The 24,104-nt window shown below is 34.8% G+C and overlaps 1 protein-coding gene across 1 annotated transcript; it reads left to right on the top strand.

Annotated features, from left to right (window-relative positions):
* Positions 1 to 21,408: 21,408 nt before the first annotated feature.
* On the top strand, positions 21,409 to 24,032 carry LOC145088544 (putative F-box protein At5g50220). Its single transcript, XM_079026912.1, has 3 exons — positions 21,409 to 21,586; positions 22,545 to 23,674; positions 23,813 to 24,032. Exons 1-3 carry the CDS (start codon positions 21,566 to 21,568, stop codon positions 23,820 to 23,822), a joined length of 1,161 nt encoding a protein of 386 aa, XP_078883038.1. The 5' UTR covers positions 21,409 to 21,565; the 3' UTR covers positions 23,823 to 24,032.
* The last annotated feature ends 72 nt before the right edge of the window (positions 24,033 to 24,104 follow it).

Raw genomic sequence — 24,104 nt, 5'->3', positions numbered from 1 at the left:
CATTTTTGAAGCTGGTTTCGAGAGGGGAGAAATGAATCTTGGACAAAGGGCTTCACAACAACAAAAAAAGTCAACAATGGTCAAAATCGATCGAGACCCTGTAATCAATCACTGCCACCATCCCAGCACTTTCACCAAAAAAAAAAAAAAAAAAAAAAAAAAAAAAAAAAAAAAAAAAAAACTAGTACTCTCCTTCTATCAAGCCGTGAATTTTAAAAGATAAATATTAAAAGCTAAGATAAATCAAAGTTAACATCAAACCTCATTTCTTAAATTCCCAACTGCTTCTTTGACATTTGACAATACCTGAAATGCAAAGTAGCTAAATGTCAAAATTAGTAACTTGGAAACGTAAAACATAAGCTTATTAATATGTGCACTAACACAAATGTATGATGGGCTTCTTTGGATAAAAAATGGCGATTTACATCACACAGAGTGGAGTTTTACTTGTTCAAGATCATCTCGTCCTGCAGGAGAGGAAACGAAAGGGGGCGGCAATGAGGGAGATAGGTCTCCTCTTCTTTTTTCTTTTAAGGCATGTTATGTTTAAATGAGATATTTTTCCTTGTGGATGTACATAATAAAAAAATTAATAAGTTAATTAAAAACTAGACATATAAAGGGTAAATGAAGTAATAAAGTTAAATTTGTCCTTTTATATTGATTAGGGAGCAAAATCAAAATAAAACAAAACTATAAGGATGATCCAAATTAAAGAAAAAATTAAGGACTAAACCGCTAAACACGTGTAAATTACAAACCATAAATATCATTCATATAAGTTACTTAAAAAGTAAAGGGGACGTTTGATAGCGTATCTAACTGGGTCCAAAGAGGGAGTGAGTCCGTAAAATATCAATTGACATGTTTGATAGGGATAGGACTCGGACCAAGGACTCGGTCCAATGAAAACATAGGACTCGGTCTTTGATTTCAACTTGATGGACCGAGAAACACATAAGGAAAAAAAAACGCTGCTGCTGCTAATTGACAATTCATCGTTGCTGCCCTATCGATCCAAAAAAAATCGTTGCTGCCCCCGTTAACCTCTGATCGACGCAACCTCTTGTTTCCCTTATCGATCAAAAGCCTTGCAACAATCGTCATCCAGAGCAACAGTCCGTGATCAAATACAACACATAACAGGTTTGTTTTTAATCTTTTAACGTTGCTTTTATGTATTCATAGTGAGGGACAAAACTGTCCAGAACTTGAAAAAAAAATTTGCATGTTATTTCTGTCAATACCCCATAATCAGGGGCAAAATAGTCCATAACTGTCCATATATTTTTGTGGTATTCTATCTTCTTAAAGCTGTCAACGAAACTCACAGTCAACCTATGTGAATGTCAAGTTTTCATGAAATCTTGAAGATGTGTGACTTTCATCTTTTTTAATTATATCATTTGGTAGTGAAAACCTTGTATCTAAGAGTTATGGGTTCCATTTTAAACCTGACAATTCATCTTTAATTGATTGAACAAGCATGTTTCTTTTTCTTGCTTTACCCTACTCTATGCCAAAAATTATGTCATTAATGTTAGTAGACATGCACAAAGACACGATCTGATCCGATCCGGTTTGATGAGGTCACGCCGAATCCGATTCAACCTTTAATCCGAACCGGTTTCAAACCGGATTTGACCGGTTTTCCGAGCCCCGCATCCGATTCGGTTTAATCTGATCCGAAATCCGATCCGATTTTCTCTCTCTCTCTTTTTTTTTTTTTTAAATACACATTTTTTGGACCTCAAATATAACACAAAATGCAACATGGGTACATTAAAATAGTTAAAACATACATCAAACGTCGAATTAGAAAGAGTTTTTAAACTAGTTAAATAATAATAATAATAAAGTGGCGTTATAACATTTAGTCAAATGGAAATAGTTTTTGTGGTCTTCCACTTCGTGTCGCCTTCATTTAATTATTCTTCAACCGCCACGCAAGCAACTAGGGGTCTCATCAATGCCATATTCTTCATCCCCGTCTTCGTCTTCGACTTCATCGTCATCGTCTTCGTCTTCCGGAGGTGTTGATAAGCCTTGTGCATATTCTTCATCCATGATCTCCGGTTCAAAATTTTGTGATAGTGGGCCTTCTAGTGATGCCAAGTGTTGTATACGTTCCACATAATCCAAGTAATCCTTCAAGCAAACGCAAACCTCTACCGCAACCGGGGTAAGATTCGTCCTCAACTTTGATAAAACTCTTCCACTAAAAGAAAAAGCGGATTCCGAAGCTACCGTGGAAGCTTGGACGGTTAGTAAATCACGGGCCATGACAGAGAGAATAGGAAATTGTGCTTCCTTTTCTCTCCACCAAGCCAAAAGATCCAAAATTTTAAATTGTGGTGCACTCATGAATTTTAAAAAGTTTGAACCCATATAAATTCCAAGTTCGCTACTAGGCGTTAATGTGCGTGCTCTTTTGTTTTGCTCCTCCAAAAGATAGTTATAGAGGTCGATATGAAAATCCATTCGACCCCCACCACTACCCGATGCACCGCTAGTAGAATCGGTTACACTTGCAAAAGTGTTTGACATATTGCCATATTTTGTAGCGTAAATGTCAAACAAGTTAGTAAAAGTATCATTAAAAATGTTTATTTGGTTACGGTTGTAGTTTGAGTTATCTTTGTGCAAATTTAAAGACATAGCAATTTTGGTAATCAAAGCCTCTACACCCGTAACATTGATACATGGGTTTGATGCCGCGGGGCAAGTAAAAAGTGGTGGCATTTCTTTGAAATATTTGACTAGTTTTTGTCTCATTGGTCTCGTAACCAAAACAAATATTTCACTTCTTTGTTCAAAACGTTCAAATTGTGCGGACATCAACCATAATTCATTTAGTAACAACAGACTTGTAGGGTAATACACACCCGATAGAAAAGTGGTTGATTGTTTAAAAACTTTTAACATTTCCACAAACTCTTCCATCAAATCCCAATCATAATCCGAAATCGGGTTTTTTCATTTTGAAATTGTGTCGTAAAATAATTGCAAAGCGATTCTTTTGTTGGAATAGTGTCTAAGGCTGCAACTATATTAGGCAAGTATTTGACCCGGTTGTGCATGGTCCTTTTGGGTTGCCTTCACCATAGCAACTTGATAGGATGATTTATTAAGAGAGTAAATATTATTAATATATTATGGGAATAATATAAAGAATAATATATTGTTATTTGATTAATATAAGTCATAGAATTAATTGGAATTAATTTGGTGACTTAAAGAGGTTAATTAAATAAAGGGGTATAAACTATCAATTGTTTGATAGTTAAGCTTTAGACTATAAATCCTTATAGATATATAGTGGACGGATTTTAGAAGCTAGGATAGCTTCAAAATCGTCCATGACTTATCTAAGGAAAGGATTTGGATAGCCTTAAGAGAAGATTATCCAATTAGGGTTTAGATTGTAACCCTTAAGGAGTCTACAAGTATAAATAGATCCCATGGGCAATGGAAATCGGCACCTCACCAAAAGTAAGAGAACCCTGGCCGATTTCCTCCTCTCTCCTCTCTCCTAAATCATCTTCCTTGCTATTGGTGTTTGTAAGCCATTAGAGGAGTGACATTTATGACTCTAGAAGCTCCAAGACAACAAGGTCAACAAGGAATTCAAAGGTATGGTTCTAGATCTGTTTCAATGTTGTTATTAAACCTAATTAGCCATTAGAAGTCTTGGATTCAAAGCATGTTTAATTAGAAAGCCTAGATCCAAGCATTAGGGTTTTGCATGCGCACATAGGAAAGTTCTTATGGCTAAAACCCATCAGTGGTATCAGAGTCTAGCTTGGTTTTCTTTAAATTGTTGCTTGATTAACTGAAACAAACCTGCAAAATTCGGTTTTTGGGTTTCTGAGTCATGGACTCGGCGAGTTCCAAAGTGGACTCGACAAGTAGGCCTGACTCGGCGAGTCCCTTTGTGCACTCGGCGAGTCCAGGCGTCAGGAATGGCTAGATTCGGGATTTTTTCATAGTTATCTTTTGGAAACTTACCTTAATCATAATAGATCAATCTAAATCCGATTTTTTTGATATATATGGCTATTATCTTGATCTAGTTAAAGGTATTTATCAACTAATAAAATATTTAATTTCCTAATATGATAATTAATTAATTATTTTAATTATTTTGGTAATTATCTTTCAAAGAAATCTTGAATAAAATCAAATATAGATAATTAGGATATTAATTGTTAATTGGAATTATTTGTTATTTGATCCTCTATGTTTTAAATGTTTAAAACTTGCCCTCAAGTTTTGAAATTTATATTTGTGATTAAAAGTTTAATTTAGACAACTTAAATTTCAAACCCTAGATTTTAAAAGGTTTAAAATACAACCCTATACTAATATGATATTACTAGAATAATATATATATGTATAACTAAATGCTAGTCTTACCGTTAGTAGGCCTCATTCACGAAGCCGATCTATAAGGTGGGTATAAGGTTGTGGCCTATAAAATGGCGCTTAATGGGTGTACACTCACACCCACCGCTTGCTTGATTGGTGGAGGGTCGTTAGCCGAACGGGTAGGATAGGGCAACCTCATCCTCTCATTAAAAGTATAATAAGTGATACAAAGTAACTACACATTTTTTTAAAATTTTTTTCCCAATCTTAGTTACTTTAGGAAAAGTGAATTGATGCAATCCCATGAAATTACACTTTGCACCCTTGCTAAGAAGTTAGTGGAGCGTGTGTGGTTTACCGGCACACTAATTGGTTCTAAGCAAAGGTGGAAAATGGTGATTCATTGTTTATCATAGTTCGGTGGAGCGTGTGTGGTTTACCGACACATCGAATAGATGATTGTAACAATGAAGGCACCATGTGAATTTGCATGGTAATTCACACCCGCTTTGTGATCCTCGGTATCCCAGTCACAAACAAGAGGGGCATATCGAGAATTAAACATGCCATTGAATAGTTTCAATGAATCTCATTCGAACCTAGGAATTCTCAATACACTTAGGACTAATAGTTAAGTTTTGTGATGGAGAATTAGTGAATCGTCATTCACTTACCTTCAATTTATTTCCATGTTAGATTACGACATCCCTTTTCTAGTATGTAAATGTTATTGTTGGATCCTAGCCTTAATTTTCTTATTGGGTGATAATTAGGGATTCTTATTCTAATCTATCTTTGTCCTTTTTCTTTTGTAGATGTCGAACGCAAACAACGCTGCTGCTAGTTCTTTCACGTTGATGAGCCTTTGCCAAAAGGTCACCTTCGATGGAACAAACTTTAGCGAATGGATAAGATACATTCGCACCATTGCTCGCTATAAGGATAAGGAGTATGTCCTCGATGAGAAGCTCGAGAAAATCAACCCCGAAATCGCTACTCCGGCCGAAATCACCGCTTTTGAGACTCATGAGCGAGATGCAACGAAGGTACATTTCATCATGATTGCTACCATGAACTCCGAATTCCAAAAGTCCTACGAGGACATGTACCCATACGAGATGCACCAAGACTTATTGGAGAGATACCACCAAAACGCGAGACAAGAGCGTTATGAGATTTTCACTAACATGATTTCCGCTAAGATGGGTCATGGAGAATCTCTTACCGTGCACTTGCAAAAGATGCAAAGGTATGTTGACCGCCTTCGTAAGTTAAATGTTGACTTTGGAGAGGACTTGGCGATCGACATGGTGCTTCACTCTTTGCCTCCGATGTACAACCAATTTAGGATGACCTACCACATGAACAAAGAAGAGGTCACCCTAAGCAAACTCCAAGGTCTCTTGAGGGTTGCTGAGAGCAACTTCAAAGACAAGTCTGTTGCGCCAACTCCCAATCCGCTTGCTGCTCCTGTCTTGGCTATTGGTCAAGGAAAGGGAAAGAAGAGGAAGGCTTCATCGAAGAACTATCGCAAGGTCAAAGCCCGAGATGGTGCCTCTTCTAGTGGGACCAAAGTTGATCCCGCTAAGCCCTGTCCTAACCCGAAGGAGGCAGAGTGTCACCACTGCCACAAGATAGGACATTGGAAGAAAAGCTGCCCAGAGTACCTGCAAGCAATCAAAGAAGGAAAGATCAAGCCATCTTTCGCAGGTATATACACAATTAAATCTAACGATTCTAATCATGCTATTTCTTGGGTTCTTGATACCGGTTGTGGTTATCATATTTGTTCTAATGTGCAGGGACTAAGAAGAAGTAGGGATGTGGAGCAAGGAAGGATCAATCTAATCATGGGGAACAGAATATCGTCGCCTGTGACCAAGATTGGAGTGTATTCTTTAGTACTTAGGAATAATTTATGTTTAGATTTGAACAATTGTTGCTATTCGCCAGAAATGGCTAGAAACATCATTTCATTTCATGGTTTATATAGACAAGGATTTAAATTTTCTTTTAATAATGAGAATGGTTCTATTTTGGCTTATCTAAATGGTGTCTTTTACTTTGAAGCTATACCATGTAATGGAATATATGAAACTGTTATGATTGTTGATAACTTAGGAAATGATGTTTTGAATATAGATTCTTCCACTAGTATGGATAAAGCATCCTTGTGGCATTGTCGTTTTGGACATGTCAACAAGAAACGCATAGCCCAACTCCAAAAGGATGGAGTGTTGGAGTCATTCGACCTTAGGGAAGATGACACATGCGAGTCTTGTTTACTTGGAAAGATGACTAAGTCACCCTTCACAAGTACATGTGAAAGGGGTGAGGGTCTATTGGACCTAATACATACCGATATATGTGGACCGTTTAGATCAACCACGAAGGATGGGAACCGCTTCTACGTGACTTTTACCGATGATTACAGTAGATATGGGTATATCAATTTAATCAAGAAAAAGTCAGAAACCTTTGAAAAGTTCAAAGAGTTTAAGAATGAAGTGGAGAATCAATTGGGCAGGAAAATCAAGATACTTCGATCCGATCGAGGAGGAGAGTACCTAAGTCTTGAATTCCACGATTATCTCAAGGAGTGTGGAATAGTTTCGCAATTGACGCCTCCTAGGACACCGCAGTTGAATGGTGTGGAAGAAAGGCGTAATCGAACCTTATTGAATATGGTTCGCTCTATGAGGAGTCGTGCTTCACTACCTATCTCTTTTTGGGGGTATGCCTTAGAGACTGCCGCCCATATCCTTAACCGAGTCCCTACTAAGAAGGTTGCCAAAACACCTCACGAGATGTGGACAGGGAAAGCTCCCTCGTTGGCACATATCAAGGTTTGGGGTTGCGAGGCTTTCGTAAGACGAGATACTCACGAAAAGCTCGAACCTCGAAGTGAGCGATGTATTTTCATTGGCTACCCGCAAACATCCTTTGGATATCTCTTCTATAGACCGAAGGACAATGTTGTCTTCTTTGCGAGGAGAGGAGTTTTCCGAGAGCGAGAACTCATAAGCCAAGGAGACAGTGGGAGGCAAATCGAACTTGAAGAGATTCAAGAGTCGATAGATGAAGGAACCTCTATCGCTGGCACTCAACCCGAGGAGGAAACTCCGGTTGAACCGATTGACGAATCCTTACCTCTTAGACGTTCCGATAGAGTTAGAGTTCATCCCCAGTTTTATGGTTTTCATATTACTACCGAAGGGGACACGTATATTAGTGATGGTACACTAATAAATCTTGATGAACCTAATAGCTATAAGGAAGCCATGGCAGACCCGGAGTCTGCGAAATGGAAAGAGGCAATGGATAGCGAGATCCACTCCATGTATGATAACCAAGTTTGGAATTTGGTTGATTATGTGCCCGGACGTAAGATCGTTGGGTGCAAGTGGATCTTCAAGAAGAAGACCGACGTGGATGGAAAGGTACACACATATAAAGCACGATTGGTTGCGAAGGGCTTTACTCAAACTCCCGGAGTTGACTATGATGAGACCTTCTCACCAGTCGCGAAGATTAAATCTATTAGAGTGATGCTAGCAATTGCCGCATTTCATGATTATGAGATTTGGCAAATGGATGTCAAGACCGCTTTTCTTAACGGAAAGTTGGCTGAGGATGTTTACATGGCTCAGCCAGAGGGGTTTGTGGATCCGAAGCATCCGAATAGAGTGTGTAATCTTGAGAAGTCCATTTATGGACTTAAGCAAGCATCTCGCAGATGGAATCTTTGCTTCGATGAGAAAGTCAAAGAGTTTGGATTTGTACGAAGCGAAGACGAATCTTGTGTATATGTCAAAGCCAGTGGGAGTGTAGTAAGCTTCCTCGTTCTATATGTCGATGACATATTACTCATAGGAAACGACATCCCGACTTTGCAGGAGGTTAAGTCCTGGCTCGGGAAGTGCTTCGCTATGAAGGACCTTGGAGAGGCTTCTTACATTTTGGGAATAAGGATAGTAAGAGAAAGAAGTAAGAGACTAATTGGACTTAGTCAGAATACTTACTTGGATAAAGTACTAAAACGATTTAGTATGGAAAACTCGAAGAAGGGAGAATTACCGATACAGAGTAATGCCAAGTTGAGTAAGACTCAAAGTCCGAGTACCGAGGCTGAGATAGCAGAAATGAGCCGAGTACCATACGCTTCCGCAGTTGGCTCAATCATGTACGATATGACTTGTACTCGCCCCGATGTAGCCTTCGCTTTGAGCATGGTTAGCAGATATCAGGGGAATCCTGGCAGAGCACATTGGATTGCGGTGAAGAATATCCTTAAGTACCTTTGGAGGACGAAGGAATGGTTCTTAGTCCTCGGAGGGAGTGATGACTTGAAGGTGCAAGGGTACAGTGACACCAGTTTTCAGACCGACAGGGACAACTACCGTTCGCAGTCGGGTTGGGTCTTTACCCTAAATGGAGGAGCAGTGACATGGAAGAGTTCCAAGCAGGAGACCGTAGCTGATTCAACGTGCGAATCAGAGTACATTGCAGGGAGCGAAGCGTCGAAGGAGGCAATATGGCTGAAGAACTTCATCGGTGATCTTGGAGTTGTACCCGCCATAAAGGAGCCTATGGAGATTTTCTGTGATAACGAAGGAGCGGTTGCCTTGACCAAGGAACCGAGGGATCATGGTAGATCAAGACATATCGACAGAAAATATCATTTCATTAGACATCGTGTAGAAGAAGGACAACTCGTAGTGAAGAGGATATCATCAGAAGATAACCCAGCAGATCCGTTTACGAAGGGACTGAGTAGGGTTAAGCACTTGCAGCATGCTAGGAGTATTGGGCTGAAGGATGATATTAGCATAGATTAGATAGTATTAGAAACGTGTAATAGATAAATGTAATTAACATTTGATGATTGAATAAAGGAGTTTTCTTTATGAGTAATGTTACTGTCTTATGTTAATTGTTTAGCTATTGTTTCACTTTGCATGTTTTGACTTCCAGAATAATTGAGTTTATTAGGAATAATCGAATTGTTCAAATTATCCACAATCATTCATATGTTGGAAGTAGATATGAATGAAGATTGTCATGAATTGGTGTGTAGATTGTCTAAATGGTTTTAGACATAGCAAAGGGTTGCTGCAACGTTCATGAGTGCTTATGAACTAGTTTTGAGCATTGGAACAAACCCGCGCTTGCTGGAATCACCTTATGGAATATGATATAAAAAGGTGATCGCAAGACGATAATATCATATAGTCTTAAACCCTAGATATATGGTTTGTTATTTGTTAATTGATTGTACATTGATAATGCGAAAACGCATCAGTAACTCGGTGTTATAAAACGCATTGTTGTGTATAGTTGATTATTGAATAAGTAAATGCATATAAGTCGAAGTTTATCTATAACTTTTATCTAAGAAGGTAAAAGTGATATCTCGGCCGCTCGATGATTTGATTTGACTTATGTGTCGGGCCCGGTCAGAACTGAATTGATGTGTTCGATTAAGTTCTATGTCGAATAAATCAGAGATCGAGAAACCTAAATGCTTGACTAACCATTCCATAGGATTGTCAGCATGATATCTAACAGAGGACTGTACGATCCCTTATCTAAAGGACAAGATTGATTAGATCAGAGTTTGACAGCGTCTTTGAGAGCTACGATTGCAAACCGAATTGTACTTATGCATATAGTTACTAGACTTATCCAAGTGGGAGACTGTTGGAATAGTGTCTAAGGCTGCAACTATATTAGGCAAGTATTTGACCCGGTTGTGCATGGTCCTTTTGGGTTGCATTCACCATAGCAACTTGATAGGATGATTTATTAAGAGAGAGTAAATATTATTAATATATTATGGGAATAATATAAAGAATAATATATTGTTATTTGATTAATATAAGTCATAGAATTAATTGGAATTAATTTGGTGACTTAAAGAGGTTAATTAAATAAAGGGGTATAAACTGTCAATTGTTTGATAGTTAAGCTTTAGACTATAAATCCTTATAGATATATAGTGGACGGATTTTAGAAGCTAGGATAGCTTCAAAATCATCCATGACTTATCTAAGGAAAGGATTTGGATAGCCTTAAGAGAAGATTATCCAATTAGGGTTTAGATTGTAACCCTTAAGGAGTCTACAAGTATAAATAGATCCCATGGGCAAGGGAAATCGGCACCTCACCAAAATTAAGAGAACCCTGGCCGATTTCCTCCTCTCTCCTCTCTCCTAAATCATCTTCCTTGCTATTGGTGTTTTTAAGCCATTAGAGGAGTGACATTTGTGACTCTAGAAGCTCCAAGACAACAAGGTCAACAAGGAATTCAAAGGTATGGTTCTAGATCTGTTTCAATGTTGTTATTAAACCTAATTAGCCATTAGAAGTCTTGGATTCAAAGCATGTTTAATTAGAAAGCCTAGATCCAAGCATTAGGGTTTTGCATGCGCACATAGGAAAGTTCTTATGGCTAAAACCCATCATCTTTGACGTGTCAAACTTTCAAACATCATGCATGTTGAACTCCATCTAATGTCACAATCCTAATGAGGACTATATGGAGTTACGTTAATGGAAATGGCAAACTTTCGATATTTTTCCATTGTAGCTTTATTTTTTCCAAAAACTCTAGTTAACACAGTTTTGAATTTTTCAATCGTTGAATCTATCATTTTTAAACCATCTTGTACCGCAAGATTAATAATATGACAAACACATCTAGTATGAAAAAACGAGCCTTCCAAAATAGGTTTATATTTTGCAATTAATCTTTTTGCCGCGACGGTATTGTTACTTGCATTGTCAAACGAAATAGAGAAGATTTTGTCGCGTAAATTATAAGTCTCTATAACACTTACTAAAATTGCAAATAATCTTGCCCCCATGTGAGGATGCGCAAAAAGTTCAAAAGCAATAACTCGTTTGTTCATTACCCAAGTAGAGGGATCTATCCAATGTGCCGTGACACAAAGATAGCTTTTGGGACAACTACCGGCGGAGGACCAAACGTCACAGGTAAAAGAAACACCGGTTTTTATATTTAAAAATTTCAATTGCATATCTTTTTTGGCTATATCCCAATACTTTAAAGCATCACGTCTAAGAGAAGTGCGACTTACTTGCCGGTATTGCGGTTGCATTTTTTCCCGCAAAATCCTTGTTAATCGTGGGTTGTCGAAGTGGTTGAAAGGATAGCCCTCTTGAATCACGAACTTGCAAAAACTTTCACGAAGGTCATCATTGTTGTAAATGAAGATCGACCCGTCGGGAGTAATATTTGGTTGACTTGGATCGCTTTGACCTTTTACAGCCGGACAAGTTTTTGTTGTATGACTCCTTAACGTGCTATTGCTATCTTTTCCCAAAAACATTCCGCACTTCTTGCATCTCGCTTTTTCCTTCCCGTTCGACAACAAACACAAATCGTAATGTTCCCACACTTCTTTACTCCGAGTGGTTGGTATGATTTTAACCACCGTTGCATCCGAATCTTGACCCGCGGTTGAATTTCTCGAGCTCATTTTTTTGAGTATTATGAAAATAAGTAGTAAATTTTTTGTGTAAAATTGAAATGTAGCAAATGAAAGGTATATATAGGTGTTTAGAAGTGCCAAAAAGTCAAAAAAAGTCAAAGTAGCCGTTTTTTTTAGTTCTAACGGCTAGTAAATTAAAAAAAAAATCAAATTTTCCCGTTTTTTAACGGTAACAAAAAATCCGGTTTCAAACCGGTTTTGGATCCGGTTTCAACTAAATCCGGTTCTCGATCTGGGGTATAATCCGATTTGCTGTCCGAAGTCTCGATCCGGTTTCAATCCGGTGGCCGGTTCAATCCGATCCGGTTCGGTCAAAACCGGTTTTGACCAAATCCGGTTTTCGGATCGGATCGGATCCTATAGCCCAAACCGGTTTTTGTGTGTATGTCTAAATGTTAGTATAAGCAAATTATTGTCTTTATAGAGTAAAAAGTTAAGAATGAATATTGTAAGCAATCTTTAGTGATTAATATATATGATTGTGATGGTTGAATTTGTACATTGAAACATATAATCATGTTTGTTTTTTGTTTTAGTAATAACAATATTGTAAAGTTTAGCAAAATTATAAATTTGATAATTAGAAATTTTTTTCATATTTATTATATTTTCGTATTCTTTGAAAATTTTCTTCGTTATAAAAATTAACAAGACATTAATTTACTTCTTAAATTTTTATACTAAAAAACTAAACGTGTATATGTATATATATTTGTATATATGTGTGCAAAATTGTGTGTAACCTGTTTATCATTTATTTATTCCTTAGACATGACAGAAAAGAGAAATAGAGCTAGTTGGTCTTCAGATTTTGTGAACAAAACTTTTCTAGATGCATGTATCCAAGAACTAACAAGTAATGGTAGGGAGGGTAGTGGTCTCAAAGGTACCTCATGGAATACAATAGCTGAGAAACTAAAAAAAGAACACGACTTTGTTGTTGAGAAAAAACAAATGAAATATCGTTATGACTACTTGAAAAGCAAGTATGCAGTTTGGTTGAAATTAAGAAACAAAACTGGGAATCTCTATAATCCTGTTACAAACACGTTTCAAATGACGGATGAAGAGTGGAAAGCGGAGGCGAAGGTAATCTTTTAATTTAAAACACATTATTATTTTTTATAAAAGTTTAATAATAAAATCATTTTTTCAAACAGTCGAACAAGATGGTTGAGAAATTAAGAAATGCACCCCTCCTTTACCCTGATCTATGTGCCCAGTTGTTTGACGGTGCGACCTCGACCGGTGCTGCTAGTTGGGGACCATCTTCGACACTCCCTCATCCTGCAGAAGTCTTTACTACACAAGATTATGATGATATTGACATGGTAGATACTCCATCTCAAATGGATATCCCAGCCTCAGCTTCAACAGTACCCCCACCTACAAGTGCGTCACATGCAAGTGGAGATTCGTCTGCTCGGTCTAAAAATAAAAGAGGAAAACGAAATGCACCCACAGACACACTGGATGATGACATAAGAGAGGTTGGCAAGGAAATTATGAAGGCGGCTCAAGCGTTCGCGCAAACTAATACTCTTGACAAGGAGATGGATGAATGTATTGAAAAATTGAAAGGCTTGGAGTGGGGAAATTCTGATCCGAAGTACATCACTGCACTTATGTTGTTCGCTGAAAATGTTGGTAACAGGAAGATTTGGTTACGCCTCGAGTCTTCGACTTGTGAGTTGTGGGTGAAAAGTGCGGGAAAGAATTTTGGATTACTTGGTTGACTTTAGTATGACTTTAGGATGTTTTTGTCTTTATGCTTTATGGATTTATACTATGGTACATGTTATGGATTTTTACGTGTAGGGTTGTTCTGTGTTATGTTTAGGATTTTTAAGTTTAGGTTGTTTATGTGTTATGTTTAGGATTGTTAATTGGTATTGACTTTTTTGTTATGGATTTTTATTTTATGAAGTTATATGTCATCCATTTTAATGTTATTGATTAATTTTATGGTTTATGTTATAAAATTTATGTGATTTGTATTAACATGTAACAGGTTACATATGGATAAGGAATGTGAGTTTTTAGGTTTCCTTATACTCTCATGCTATTGGTTGATGTTGGTTCAAAAAAGAAAAAAAAGAATTGAAAGAATAAAAGCTAACGAATCGGAAGAAACTGGGCATGCATATACACAAGATTTGATACACGGAGATCCTATACAATGTTTTGATATGATACGTCTTACACAAGATGCATTTGTATTATTATGCAATCATTTTACTCAAAGAAATTGGTTGCAATATAGTAGGACAATAAGCGTTGAAGAGAAGATGACTATATTTTTACATGTTATAGGACATAATGAACGTTTTCGAGCTGTTAAAGAAAGATTTCACCATTCCATACAAACGATTCATCAATGTTTTCATGAAGTGTTAAAAGCAATGATGTGCTTTGCAAGAGAAACTATTGTACCAACATATTCTAATACAACAAGAAATACCTCGGAAACTTATAGACGGCTAAAAAACATATTTCCTGGAGCATTAGGTGCACTAGACGGAACACTTGTACATGCAGTTGTGCCCGTTGATGAACAAACTCGCTATAGGGGAAGAGGAAAAGGTGAATGTTATCAAAATGTAATAGGAATTTGTGATTTTGATATGATATTCGCCTTTGTATGGGCGGGATGGGAGGGCATAGCACACAATTCTAAAGTTTTGAAAGAAGTTGCATTTAATCCGACTTCTGGATTTCCATTCCCTCAACCAGGTTTGTCATTTTTCTATAAGTTTTATTATCTATATTGTTAATATGATTAATTTGTCACCCATTTACAGATAAATATTACTTTTGTGATGCCGCATACTCCAACACCCGTGGATTTATGGCTCCTTACCGCAATACTAGGTATTGGTTAGCTGATTTTCGAAGAAACAGAGCTTTAACTAAGGAAGAAAGGTTCAATCATGCTCATGAACAACTTAGAAATTACATTGAACGTGCTTATGGTGTATTGAAAACGAGATTTCCAATTTTAAAATGTATGGCTCCTTATCCTTTTCCAGTGCAAAGAGACATAGTCATTGCCTGTGTCGCGGTCTATAATTTTATAAAGAAATACGATATTCAAGATGACCTATTTACGAACTTTGAACAAAACACTATTTTTACTCCTAATGTGGGAGGTGGAGGAAGTGAAGGCCAAAACATACAAGGCATGAAATGGGGTTCGGAAGCCGTTGAGTATATGACTACTTTGCGTGACCAGATTGCTAATCAGTTACTTTCAAATGGTTCACGTTAAATGATATATTTTTTTTATTATGTATGACAATGTGTATTTGGGTTTTGTATTACACTTCGTATTTGGATTTTTAATTATGTATGTTTAATTTGGATTTTATGTGATAATTTTTATTTGTATAATTATTTTATCCAGCACAAAAGAACAACATAAGGATAATATGGTCATTTTAATCATTCAGCACAATCAGTCATAAATAAATCAAACAACATAAATTCAGTCAGATGTGGACCCAGTGAGCATTTCTAACCCAGTAAACTCCTAACTCGGTCAGCTCTAACCCAATCAGCAACTATCAAACGACCCCTAAATCTAAAAGCCTCCTTTTAGATTAATAGATATCTTTTTTTTTTTTTTTTTTTTTTTTTTTTTTTTTTTTTAAGATTAAAGCATTAAGTTTTTATTTATCAAACAAACTTTTTTTTAGTGCAAATTTTAATTAATATTTAAGATTTAACAACTCTTAATTTGCCTAGCATACTGTAGAAAAGCATTTGTCGTTCACTTTTTTTTTTTTTTTTTTTTTTTTTTTTTTTTTTTTTTTCATTTGAGTTGACCATGATCCATAATGTACAATTTAAAAAAAACATGTGATTTTAGCAAATTTAATCTATACAAGAAAAAAATAATATTATTAAACAAAAAGCAATATCTAAACAATCACTTACTTTCCATATAAATTTTAAAGCCAAAATTTAAAGATGTGAACACATTAAATGTAATCATATTTATACCTATATTATATCGTGTTAGATGTTAGATACAAAGTATTCTGTTAGATACATAATCGTATATATGACTAAATGAATAAATAACATTATTAAAGTATTGTGTTTTCGTAATATTTAATGACTAAAGTAGGTGCAAGACCTATGTATTATATTAGTTAATTAAAAAAAATATAAATGTCTAAATATTTAAAAACTTTGAATTTATAAAAAACAAAAAAATAATGAATTATTAAAATTGATTTTTTTTATCTTTTAAATTTAAACAAATAAACAAAATAAACTAATGAGCTTAAATTTGGTAATTTTGAAATAAAAAGGTAAGTTCATTAATGAAATTGATATTCATTTATTACTATATTTATTGTAATTATTACATTAAAGTATTATGTGAAATTTATTAAAATAGAAAACCCATAAAATGACATGGAAAAGAAATTAATTCAAAATAACCACAAAATAACATTTGGGAAATTGAATGAAGTGTGAGTTTATTAGAGTAGACTAGGTGTAAAACCCATATATATATATATATATATATATATATATATATATATATATATATATATATATATATATATATATATATACATGGGTTGATTAAAGAAAATAAAATATTAAAATATAAATAAAAAATATTTTTTAAAATAAAATTTTGAAATAAGGAATGAAGAAACATATTAATTGCAATTTATTATAATATTTATTACATTTGATACTTTACATATATGAGTATAAGATTACGTGGTTTTTTAATTTTAAAAATTAAAAAAAAACGTAAATTAACATGTGAATATTATTTGTTTAAAAAAATCACAAAATGACAAGTGCCAAAACTCATTAGAGATTTACATGTGACAAAAAAAAACTTTCATTTATTAAAGATGATTTATTTAATTATTACATTAAAGTATTATATGAAATTTATTAAAATAGAAAAACTCATAAAATGACATGTGGAAAAAAATTAATTCAAAATAACCACAAAATGACATTTGACAAATTGAATGAAAGTGTGACATGTGGCAAAAAAAACCTTCATTTATTAGAGTAGATAATATTAAAAGTACTTTTATATAGCGATAATGATCAAAACTGAAAGTCCATGGACGTATTTAAGGGTGTGCGAGGTGGGCGACCGCACATCGCCATATCCTGTAGGGGGCCCAATGTTTACATAAAATTCGTTATAGTAGACTAGTATTCCAGTTCCAAAAATAAAATCAATTAAAAGGTATCATCATCAAAGTCAATTCACCCTCTAGTTATCGTCATTTTAAGTCAAAAGTCACTACAACGCTAGTACTTCTCTTGAACTCGTTAAATGGTTGAGGGTGTGTGTTTTTTGTTATTGATTAGCCGATTGTTTTGGAATCAATGCACAATTAGATTCAAAAATCAAAATTATAAGTTTCAAAATCTAATAAGATCTCTCGATTCAAAAAAAAAATTCGGCCTTCAATTTTAGATTATTTATTAACCAATTATTTTAAGTTGAAAAATTAGAATCGATCTTATGAGAAATCTAATGCTCACCTACAATGTTTTAATTTTAGAATCGGTCGACTTATATTGTCGTTTGTGTGTGTGATTGTTTCAATTTCAATCGATGTCTTCTCTTAAAATGTTTGAACAATTCAATAAGTATGAAAAGAATTTTGGTTCTTTGCTTTCAAAAAAATTGAAGGAATTTTATGACAAAGTTCTTAAGTTGTGTTGTAGTTGTCTTGAAGCCGCACTTAAGTATGATGAATGATCAAATATCCCGCACTTAACTTTATCGGGAGTTAAAGTTAGTTGATGAATTCTTACAAAGTGAAGCTATTAACACACTGATTTTTTTAAATTATATGAAAAAAATCAGTTGTTTACCTAATGCAATTAATGTATATAGAGTCTTACTGACTATTCTAGTAACCGTTGCATATGCAAAAACAAGTTTCTCAAAACTAAAACTGTTAAAGTCCTACTTACGGTCCACAATGTCACAAACAAGACTTAATGACTTGGAAATAATAGCTATTAATAACAAATATATTGGAGTGTGTTAATTATAAGAGCTGGCGAACAACTTTGCTTCTAAGAAAGCTATGAGAGCATCGTGATTCATGTAACTATATAAAATTAGATTTTATATTATCATTCTTTTATTGCTTTTCAAATAATTATCGACTTATCGTAGTATTATCGAATTTTGCTTATATATAACAAAATTTATGTCTAGGGGCCCAAGTTTATTTTTTCGCACAGGGCCCTAAAAATCATCGAGACGCCCCTAACCGAAACGTATTTCTTAGATTTATAAGCAAATAAGGCTACCAAATAACAATAAATTTTGTTGAGTCAAGAATCTTCAAAATATAAAGCGGAAAGTAATGAAGACAAAACAAAATACAAATTAGCTATATACCGATCGGAAAGTATTCATTAAAAACCTCCCGAATTTGCTAAAATACAATGTAAGTTAAGATAAAGTAAAACCTGAACTCACTTAGGTATTATAATAAATTAGGAAACAAAAATCGTACATTTGACAGTTATAATGCAAATTTTGATATACCTAAATATCATTAAGACAAAATTGTAAATTTGGTTCTTATTGTTTGCGGTTTTATTTGGATTGGGTTGAAAAACTTTTCAACTTGTAGATTGCGTCCTTATTGAAGAATTTTATTGTGGATTTGTTCCATCCACTTATCACCTGATAAACAAAGTTTATTAACCTCCTCAAATTCCCTCCACGTGAGGGTATTTCAGTCCTTTCAAATAGGTCCTTATGGTTTGCAATAACCATTGTATAAAATTTGAACAAACATCAACTTCATCACCAACATCTCTATTTTACACTGATATTCACATTCTTTGGTGGAGCTCATACGTAATTGCCATGGTTGTATGTTTCTGTAGAAGAATCACAATATTGAAGACATATTTGACGAACATAAAACCATGGGTGCCATTTTTTCTTGCCCTAACCCTAAACACTAAACATGTATGCAATGATTTTTGTGAGTAGTGATAACATTTAACGGTGATGAACAAAATCTCATTATTTTTTAGATTGAAGGTATCAAGATGTATTTTTTTTGGTGGAGATCCACCAATGTATGCAAGGTCAAGGGGCGTGTTCGGCAAAACTAGGTGGTAGTTGGTAGTAGTTAGCGGTTAGCAGGTAATGGGTAGCTGGTGGCAGGTAACATTTGATTTTGAAGAGTTTTGTTAAAAGCTTCTCCATGCAACTTTTTATTTTGGAGCGTTTTGATGAAGGTAAAAGCTAAACGCTCCTGTTGTCACCGAACAGAACTTTTTTTTACGAGCGTTTTCTTAAAAGCTAGAAGGAAGAAGCTCTCAAATGCCACGAGCGGAATACGCCCAAGATTAATCTTCCCAAGGCTTCTTAGAAACATTAACATGGTTCAAGAACACAACATATTGATGAATGAAACTAGAGAGTTAAAGATGTGTCTGTTTTGTAGTTGAGTTTCCTTCTTATGATTGGTGTATGTTATTTTTAGTTGCAAGGTGTTGGGTTATGGGGTTTTTTTTTTGTTTTTTTTTTTTTTTGGCTTAGGTATGCTAGTTTGTAGTTGGAATGTGTTTGGTTATGGGGTTAGATATGGTTTTTGGTTGTTATGGAGTTTAGATGGGGTATATGTTATGTTTAGGTGTCTTCTATGAATTCAATGTCAAACTTTCACCCATTGGTTGATTAGCATATGGTAATAACATGCTTTGTTTTGGATATCGTTCTCTTAGGGGTTGCTAGGTTTGTTGTTTCGTGGTTTTCAACCCCTTCATCGACTAGTTCCTCATTAATTACGCTTTTAGATGGTTGGGAGACATGTAATAAGTAACCAGATTTGTAGACCCGTGTTTAATGTATACCTTTATGACATTGTTATCTCTAATATATCGAGCTAGATTGAGGACATCATCATTATTCCCTAAAACCTTAGTCCAAAGTTCATTCATTCTCATGTCATTTTGAAATAATAGTATATCATTGGGTACTATGTAGCCTAGTTCACAAATTATCATGTTTATCTCGTGGACATAAAACTCATCAATATCAACGCAATCAATGAACAGAGCCTCACCATCAAGATATTTAATGTTTGGAAACTTAGTAAACCTCCCACCACGATGAAGTTCTATGGAAAATAGAGTAAGTTCTTCAACATAAAACATAAAAGCATTCAATATAAGTTAGTAACTTTGATCTTTATAGTTGATTAAAAAGTTTTTTATATACTCAATGGACACATATGAACTTACCATATTTGTTTGTGAGGTCGTAGTTTTGACCTAATGGATGAATCTTCCACACGATTGTCGTTGAACTATGATCTTGCTCTCTATTAAGGTTCTCTAGAGCGAATGAATGGGATTGCAGAAGAATGCAATTCAAAGTCAAGATAAACATAGTGAATGATTACAAACATAGGTACTACTTCAACATTATGACGATAAAAGGGTGAGTGGGCTTCGTCACATTAGAAATGACTGAAATACCCTTACATGGAGGAGAGGAGGTTAACATACATTAGCTAATGGTCTTAAATGATATACCAAATCCACAATGAAGTCATGAATAAGGACACAATATGTAAGTTGGAAAGTTTTTAGACACAATTAAAAAAAATTACAAATCTCACGGACCAAATTTACAACTTTATATGTCATCCTGTTTAATAAATGAAAGTTTTTTTTTTTTTTTTTTATCACATGTCACACTTTCATTCAATTTGTCAAATGTCATTTTATGGTTATTTTGATTTTTTTTTTCTACATGTCATTTTCTGAGTTTTTCTATTTTATTAAATTCCACATAATATTTTAATGTAATAATTGCAATAAATTTATATCAATTTCATTAATGAACTTACATTTTAATTTCAAAATTCTCAAAGTTAAAACTCATTAGTTTCTTTTATTTATTTAAATTTAAAAGATAAAAAACATTTTCATTATAATAATTCATTAATTTTCTTATTTTCTTATAAATTCGAAAGTTTCAAATATTTTCTTATAAATTCAAAGTTTTCAAATATTTTGATTTTTATATTTTATTTTTTTTCTTAAATTAATTCATGTAATACATGCGTTTCACAACTAGTCAACGTAACAGGGATGTGTTCGGCACATGACGTTTTTGAGCGTTTGAGAGCTTCTAGCTTCTAGCGCGTTTGACAAAATGCTCCATTTAAAACAAAAAGTCTTGTTTGACACTACAAACTTCTAGCGTTTAGTTTAATTAAAACGCCCCAAATCCAAATGCTATTTCATGTAGTTACAAACTACTTGCTACCAGCTAGTTTTGCCGAACACGTTCTAGGTAGGAAATGAAGCAAGTTCGGTACGGCCCACACAAATAATGTGCTTTAAAATCAAAATTAATTCTATTACTTAATTTAATTTTATAGCATAAAAAGAAATCAATGTTTGACCGAATAGTCAATAGTCAATATAGTCGATACTCAATATATATATCTGGAGATTTTGCCAGAAAAAGTGAAAAACTCAAAACCCACCGCTACGGCCACATTTGGAAGCGTATGAATCTCCCGCGTCTGCTCGATTGAGCCCTAGAAAAACTTCGATCACAACTGATTCTCCCCTTTTCTATGGATTCCCCCGACGACTCTCCGGGAGGTTCACTCCGATAACCGTCGATTTCTTTTCAAATGGAAGCTAATCACCTACAGGTTCGCTCTTGATCATTTTGTAGTCTCTCAATTTCGTCGATGTGGCTGTTTATGTACCCCTTTTCTGGTATCTTAAGATTTCTTGATGTGTGTTGGTCGAATCGTAGTTTAGGGTGTGTAGTTTTGCTTGGTTTAGGAGGATACGATCGGACTCTATAAGATCCGATTAATGGATGTTAGCTCATTTGGTTAAGCGATTATAGAAATTAGAGGTGATATTACTACTAGGCACTAGGTAACCTTAGCTGGACTTCAATTTAGGACATCTGTTTTAATAAGATGCTCCAATTTGTCCCTAGTGGCTGAAGATGTGTATGGGATCTATCTCTGCGGTGCTCAATCTGTTTCAAACAGAGAGGCGACTCTTATTTTCAGTTCATTAGAGATGAAATATGCATTCTTTTTTGGTCCTTCTTGAAAAATGATATACATTTCTTTATTGCATTGAAAATTGCCTAGAATTGTCTTAGCTGTTTGTTAGACAACACTTGCATTATCCAAGGTGATGTAGTTGGATTCTTATAGAGTACGAATGCAATGTCTTATGTTTAAATAGCTTATGGAGATAGGAAGTCAGATGTCTATTGGTCTGTGTTTATTTACATCAAGGTTATGAGTTGGGGATACAATCTTTTTGTAAAACATGCAATATCAATGGAAGAGAAGTATGTTCATTGCAATAGAGATGCATAAAGATATTTATATCAAGGCTTTCAAGAAGATCATATTCTTTACAGCATTTTAGATTGTGACAATCATACTCATACCTAAAAAAGTATCGTTACTTACTTTCATGCACAATAAAACATGCAAATTTCGTTTCGAGTACTTTCTTAATTATTACCATAAGTGCTTCTAAATAGACCTATAATTTAAGACGCGTACCTTCGTTTTCTCTAAAATCCCATGAAAGTTGGCTTGGAAAAAAACTCATAATGTATGTATTATTTTCTAACAGAAACCCTTGAAGAGGGCATTGAGAAGTTGCAGAAGACAATCTAAATCCGAACATGTGACCAAAAAGAAAAAATCGTTGGACGGTTTTGCCCTTCTTCCCGATGACGTCCTTCTAGAGATCCTCAAAAAGCTTCCACCTGATTTACTCCGATACAAGGTTAAATTCGTCTGCAGACGATGGTTCTTCCTAATCACCAACAACATCTTGTTTGACCACGCTTCCCTAATCCTACAAACGTCAACCGGAAGCAACACAATTCGTCTGATGGATATAAGGGAAGAAGAACAAGGTCTAAAAATGAAACAACAATTTATTAAGATACCATTTCATGGTTGTATAAAATCTTGGTGTAATGAGTACCTTCTACTAACCGACTCAATTAGAATCGGAATTCTTTACCTTTTCAACCTAATCACCAAACAAGGATCATTTATTTCATCACCTTCCGTATCATGTGGAGGACATTACAACTGCAAATGTGGACTCGGCATGTCGAACGATCCATTCAAAAAAGTATACAAAGTCGTCCACGTGTACATGGGCCCACCAATCCAATGCGAGATTCTCGTGTTAGAAAGTAATATCCCAAGTAACGCATGGATAATTTGGAAAAAAGTCAATGGGACTTCGTATACGGGTCAACGACAGTATTATTGGGAAAACCCGGTTTCGGTTCAAGGGAGGTATTTTCATTGGGATGTTCATAGTGATAAATACTTGGTTTCTATGGATACAGTTAAAGAGAGATTTCGTCAAACTTTCTTACCGGATGTTTATCGTATGGATAATCGGTATTCTTTGGTTGAAATGGGTGGTTTTCTTACTCTTCTTCATAAAGTCTCGTTTGACCGAGTCAACGTATGGATGCTTAAAGGTTTTCAAAAGACCAAATGGGAGAGGTTTCATTCGATATGTATATTGGGTTATGTGTGCTTGAGGGTTTTCCCTGGGAGTGTTGTTTCTTTTCCTGTGACTAGTGTGAAAAGTAAGAGATATATTATTTTTAGGAAACCCGGATCTAATACGGGTTTATATAGTTATGATCTGAAAAATAAAATCATGAAAAGACTGGAGATTGATATCGCGGATAATGAACGTTGTGTGGTTCAGTCAACAACATCAAGTTTTTGGTGAGTCTTTTATTTTTATTTATTTATTTATTTGCTTTTTCAGATGTAGTCCGGTTTGCACTGGAATGAACTGTTAATATGTTCTTGAGGGTTCAATATTATTTTGTTTTGATTTAATTTTGTGTTTTTGATGTTTAGGAAAACATAAATTTTATTGCGGTAGAAGTCGATGTCTCTGCTGTGAAGGCTGGAGTTGTTGTGAAGAGAGCTTTTGAAGATTTAGAGGACTGGTTAATCCTATCAATATAAATGGGTCCATTGTGCCATATGATCTCTTTACTTAGATTTAATTTATTTACCTTATATTTCATCAACTAATGGGTTATAATAACAATTCATTTGGTTGGATTATTAATCATTAGTGGGATTCAAAGGTTTTGAGATTATGATTTTAGTTTTATGCTTTGCAAGATTGTGATCGTATGATTGG

The sequence above is a fragment of the Lactuca serriola genome, chromosome 2 (genome assembly GCF_051521515.1).
Source record: "Lactuca serriola cultivar US96UC23 chromosome 2, Lser_US96UC23_V15, whole genome shotgun sequence".
Lineage (NCBI taxonomy): Eukaryota > Viridiplantae > Streptophyta > Magnoliopsida > Asterales > Asteraceae > Lactuca > Lactuca serriola.
The sequence above is the reverse complement of the archived record's forward strand: the minus strand, read 5'-3'. Positions and strand labels throughout refer to the sequence as shown.